Source organism: Ranitomeya imitator, chromosome 2 (genome assembly GCF_032444005.1).
Source record: "Ranitomeya imitator isolate aRanImi1 chromosome 2, aRanImi1.pri, whole genome shotgun sequence".
Classification (NCBI taxonomy): Eukaryota; Metazoa; Chordata; class Amphibia; order Anura; family Dendrobatidae; genus Ranitomeya; species Ranitomeya imitator.
The window spans coordinates 187,576,055-187,582,054 of NC_091283.1; the positions used below are offsets into that span (position 1 = coordinate 187,576,055).

General features: G+C 43.9%; 1 protein-coding gene across 1 annotated transcript in view; it reads left to right on the forward strand.

Moving 5' to 3' along the window:
- ABCD1 (ATP binding cassette subfamily D member 1) overlaps positions 1–5,234 on the forward strand; it is a 46,617-nt gene extending 41,383 nt beyond the window's left edge. The window contains exon 11 of the mRNA XM_069748321.1: positions 844–5,234. Coding sequence (XP_069604422.1) covers positions 844–874 — 31 coding nt within the window. The 3' untranslated portion in view covers positions 875–5,234. The remainder of the gene's footprint in view (positions 1–843) is intronic.
- Positions 5,235–6,000: the final 766 nt, after the last annotated feature.

Genomic DNA, 6,000 nt, shown 5'->3' on the forward strand with positions numbered 1-6,000 from the left:
ACAAAGACCATAACATTAGATCGTCACCTCCTGCCCTCAAAAGGAATCACAGCTGCCATTTTATTTAGTCCAGTCAGACTTGCAGTTTCTTCAGTCACAAGCATGAAGGAAGCTGAGATTAGGGGTTAGTTTAGGCCTTAAAATGGTAGGACATTGGCATTGAAAAGAATCGTGACCCCTGTATCTCAGCTTAACGCTGGATTCACACATCCGTTAGCCACTGCTGCGGTCCGTGACACATGGAGGTCTGAATACCGCCTAATGGTACCCAGTAAATTGATATAAAAGAAACTTTTCTGGCACAAATGAAACATTAAAATATTTCATTATAACAATTCTTCCTTATTATATGTAAAGAAAAATGGGTTGTCCATCTTTTGGGACATTTAATTTTACTTAAACGTATAAATTTGGGGTTAAAAATCTATTTTTCAAATGGATGTCATTACAAATTTTCCACCGTTTTGGCTGCAAGATGAGTTAACTGAGAATCTGTCAGTGAGCTCCTTCTGTAACTCTCTTTTATCTGTCTGTTTCTGAGCTCCTCTGATAATATGAAAGTTCAGCTCAACTTTTTCATTTGGTCTGTCTTCATAAACCAGCACAGCGACGTTGTGGACAAGACTGATAAGAAGGAGCTCACTGATGGATTCTCCGTTAACTTCTTCTACAGCCAGCAATAGACAGCGACATACGGAGGCTATTGAAGACAGATAGAGGAACATTTTTAATGAAGAAATTATTTTTAGCCAAAAATAGCTACCGGTAATAGTGATTCATGCAGGCTTGCGGTTTTAGTGCCATGTGCTTTAGATTGAGTAGGTTTTTTTTTTTCTCTTTCAGAGAAGAAAAAAGAGGAATTGGTGACCTGTAACATCCAGTCATGTACATCATGTGGTGTCTGGTGTGACTGTAGACACTTCCCCTTTGCTTAAAGGGAATGTGATATCAGAAAATAACCTATTGTTTAAATCATTTCATTGTGTTAAATGTATTTCTTAAAAAAAAAAAAATCTATATCACAATTTTAATTAAAAATTGAAATCTTGCAATTCTCACAATGGCCACTGGGGCTTTTTTAAACTTTAACTTCCTGTTGTTTCAGGAAATAACACATGTACATTAGTCGCAATGTAAACAGACCCTGACCCTATAATTTGTATCAACGCATCTAATGAGTGTGTGCAAAGGTCATCGTGAAGAGAGAAGGAGGAGGAGGTGAGCTGTGATTACACAGGATCCACCACCCACAATAGGCGATATAAGCTGCATATAGACTCGTTACCTGTCATTGCAATGTCATCCTGCCTCTGCTCATAAGGAGCCTGCTGAAAACTCTTCCAGAAAGGACAGAAAGTACAAGAGGCCAGAATTTAAAAAAAAATAACTAAAAAAAAGCCCCAGTGTGATACGAATAAAATTGGCGCAAACTTGATATAAACAGTAGGTCATTTTCTGGCGACTCTTTAGTTTTAAAAGCGGAGTGTGAGGACGTCTAATGAGTAATCGCAGTTCTTGTATCAGTTCCTCCATTGGTGTAATACCGGACACAGCCAAGAGGGGAGCTGTTCTAATCTTATACCACCCTATGATTGTCGTCTGGAGGTGGATACTTCTGTTATCTTTTTTTTTTTTTTGTTATATATGTAGGGAACTTATTGTTTTTTTATCTGCTCCAAACTCTGTGCCCTTAAAGGGATGGTAATCTTAAAGCCATTTACAGTTTAGCAGAATGAAAATATCAAAGTATAGGAGTTGTCTTGGTAGCCATCTTGGTTGTCACCGATGATTTTTACTTTCTGCGCATCGGCAGGGAACGGGTTAACTGCCCTTTTATAGTGTTATTTTGCGGGGAGCGTATTAATTACCGACCCAAGGCCGCGAGTCGGGTTACACAAGCGCAGTCCTCTCCCAGGTAATAAATACACAGATCCCTTTGTGTGAATGTTTCATCATGCCACACTACAGCCTCGGTTTGCACCCGCAGGGCAGATCCAGGGGCGTCTCCGAGGATGAAGCCTTTTGTCTTACTTGTTGGATGGAGAGGGACAAAGTTGCAGATTATAGTAAAACATGAAGGAGTCTGGGAATAAAGCAGCTGTATGACGGGCAAACATGTTCTAGGACGATCGGCTAAACCGGCGGATGCAGTTACAAGACCTTTCATATTGTAGCTACGCCCTGCTCAGATAAATGGAGACGCTGCAATACCTAACACAGCCTGTAGTCAAGAGTGGCGCTGTTTCCAGATGACAATGGGATTTTTTTGCATATATAAAATAAAAACATAACTCCTATTCCTCGCCAAGTCAGCGCTAACACTCTGGTGGTCCCCTGCTTGTGACTGCTGCTACCAGTCAGTGGCCGTGGCAGTCATTTACCATTGTACTTGCTTAGCGATGGAAGCCAGTGGTACAGTGCATGGCCTCAAATGCCACTGATTGGCTGCAGCGGTCACGTACCCGTTGAGTGTAAAGAAAGACCGGATGGACTGCCGTATCATCAGCCTTGCATTGGTAGGGATAGGAGAGGGAAGAACTGTTATTTTTGGAGGGTTTTTTTATATTTTTTTTTCAAATGCTGGATTACCCCCTTTAAATACATGATATTTTGGCTGCTGTCCTTTGCTTTACTCCTCACTCCACCCTTTGCGTTTCAGCACTTCGCTCACCGCTTACATTACATGTTATATACTAATTATAGAGTGATGATCGACAGTTTTAATATATACTGATATCAAACCTTGCATAATCGCTTTCTAGACTGTCAAAAGACAAAGATAAAATGTTTTTATTTTTTATTTTAATAAGCGTGAAAATATGGCCAAGATGAGGTCAATATCTTTCCAAAGTGTTTCAGAAAGCTGTGCAGACAAAAAGGTTGGAGATACCAATGGCAGGGCAATGGGAATATACAGGGTCAGAGTATCCGGTGTTCTGCAGCCATAGAGATGCATACGTTGGGAGAGAGGGAATATGCAGGGTCAGAGTACCCCGTGGTCTGCAGCCATAGAGATGCATATGTTGGGAGAGAGGGAATATGCAGGGTCAGAGTAGCCTGTGGTCTGTAGCCATAGAGACACATACATTTGGAGAGAGGGAATATGCAGGGTCAGAGTAGCCTGTGGTCTGCAGCCATAGAGATGCATACGTTGGGAGAGAGGGAAGATGCAGGGTCAGAGTACCCTATGGTCTGTGGCCATACAGACACATACATTTGGAGAGAGGGAATATGCAGGGTCAGAGTACCCTGTGGTCTGCAGCCATAGAGATGCATACGTTGGGAGAGAGGGAATATGCAGGGTCAGAGTAGCCTGTGGTCTGCAGCCATAGAGACACATACATTGGGAGAGAGGGAATATGCAGGGTCAGAGTACCCTATGGTCTGCAGCCATAGAGATGCATACGTTGGGAGAGAGGGAATATGCAGGGTCAGAGTACCCTGTGGTCTGCAGCCATAGAGATGCATACGTTGGGAGAGAGGGAATATGCAGGGTCAGAGTAGCCTGTGGTCTGTAGCCATAGAGACACATACATTTGGAGAGAGGGAATATGCAGGGTCAGAGTAGCCTGTGGTCTGCAGCCATAGAGATGCATACGTTGGGAGAGAGGGAAGATGCAGAGTCAGAGTACCCTGTGGTCTGTAGCCATAGAGACACATACATTGGGAGAGAGGGAATATGCAGGGTCAGAGTACAGTGTGTTCTGCAGCCATAAAGATGCATACGATGGGAGAGAGGGAATATGCAGGGTCAGAGTACAGTGTGTTCTGCAGCCATAGAGATGCATACGTTGGGAGACAGGGAATATGCAGGGCCAGAGTACCCTGTGTTCTGCAGCCATAGAGATGCATATGTTGGGAGAGAGGGAATATACAGGGTCAGAGTAGCCTGTGGTCTGCAGCCATAGAGATGCATACGTTGGGAGAGAGGGAATATGCAGGGCCAGAGTACCCTGTGTTCTGCAGCCATAGAGATGCATATGTTGGGAGAGAGGGAATATACAGGGTCAGAGTAGCCTGTGGTCTGCAGCCATAGAGATGCATACGTTGGGAGAGAGGGAATATGCAGGGTCAGAGTAGCCTGTGTTCTGCAGCCATAGAGATGCATATGTTGGGAGAGAGGGAATATACAGGGTCAGAGTAGCCTGTGGTCTGCAGCCATAGAGATGCATACGTTGGGAGAGAGGGAATATGCAGGGTCAGAGTAGCCTGTGGTCTGTAGCCATAGAGATGCATACGTTGGGAGAGAGGGAATATGCAGGGTCAGAGTAGCCTGTGGTCTGCAGCCATAGAGATGCATACGTTGGGAGAGAGGGAATATGCAGGGTCAGAGTAGCCTGTGGTCTGTAGCCATAGAGATGCATACGTTGGGAGAGAGGGAATATGCAGGGTCAGAGTAGCCTGTGGTCTGTAGCCATAGAGATGCATACGTTGGGAGAGAGGGAATATGCAGGGTCAGACTATTCTGGCTTTGTTTGTAGTCTGTAACCTTAGAGACACCGTTTGGAGAGGGGAAATATGACTGTAGGGTCCTGTTACTTTGGGTCGCTTTGTAGTCTGTAACCACAGAGATACATAGGTCTACATAGGAGCTGTATACAGAAAACGTAAGACATTTTAAGTAAGAGGCCAAATATTCTAAGCATACTTCCACTAGCTGCAGTCTCTACTCCGTACCAAAGGGGTTGTTCTTTGTATACAGCCACGGTGGTTCAAGATCCATTATATTTCATGTGGATTTCTCCTTTTATATGGCCTCAGCAGCATTTCTACATGTGCTGTATTGTCCCTAGTGGGGCACAGTTTTCTGTACCAAACCACACTTTCTGCCCACCCATTTCCTAATGTTCTTTGCCCAATCTCGGCCGGACCTGTCTCTGATCTCATCGTATCGGGTGTGTGATCCGCACAGGATCCGCTGACACAGGGGCAATATGTATATTACTAATCAGCTATTCTTATACCTGAGCACTTAGCGCCATACACAGTCTGTAACCGAGACCTTCCCTATGTTATATCGGTCTAATATACTACAAATGACGTATCTGAATAATGTACTGTAACCCCAGAACCGTTCACTCATCACTGCCTACCCCCCAATAACCAAGAGAATCCTCCAATATTGTGCTTGTTCTAACTATGCAATCGTCCAGTAAATCAGAATGTGCCTTAATTGTCGGTTTCAAGACCAAACGAGTTTTGTTGGTTGTATACTAATAAATGTATGATTTAGAGATGCCGGGTTTTGTGTCGTCTTTCCTTCTTACAATTTAGAGACAGAATCGGACATAGTCAGCCTCCATCACGCTCCCGGATCGGACTTGGTCTTTCCAGAATATCCCACAACGATCTGTAGAATTTGAGGACAAGTCAATGCTTCACTCGAATTATTCCTGATGGGGGGCAATAATCCTGCTGGGAAAAGGGCAGTGCCATTAGGGGATTTCATTAGGTAGCACATAATTAGTACAATGTTTTACGTGGCACGTCTCCATGATACCAGACTCAGCAGAACTCATCACGATGTTTCCACCAGCTTGTCTTCTTCCCACAGAGCATCATGGTGCCGTCTCGTCCCCAGGTAAATGACTGTCCACACGATGTTTCCCTATTGCTTCATGGTCCAGATTTATTACTCACATTTCCATTTTAGGCACTTCTTGGTGTCAGACAAGGGTCAACATGGGCACCAAGATCGGTCTGCGGCTACACCACAAACGCCTTACACCCATACACAGCAAGCTATGATGCTTTGTGTGCTCTGACACCTATCATAATCCACAATATGTCAAGACCTGTCAATTAGTTATGGGCTCCAATGAACCTTTTACCACTTTAGGTAGGTGGACCTTCCTTGTTGAAGACAATCTGACCCATTTGTCAAGGTTGCTCAGATCCTTAGGTTTTCCAATTTTTCCTGCTTCCAACAGAACTGAATGTTCACTTTACGCCTAATTTATCACACTTTTTTTTAGGGGCCACCAATAAAATAAATGTAGT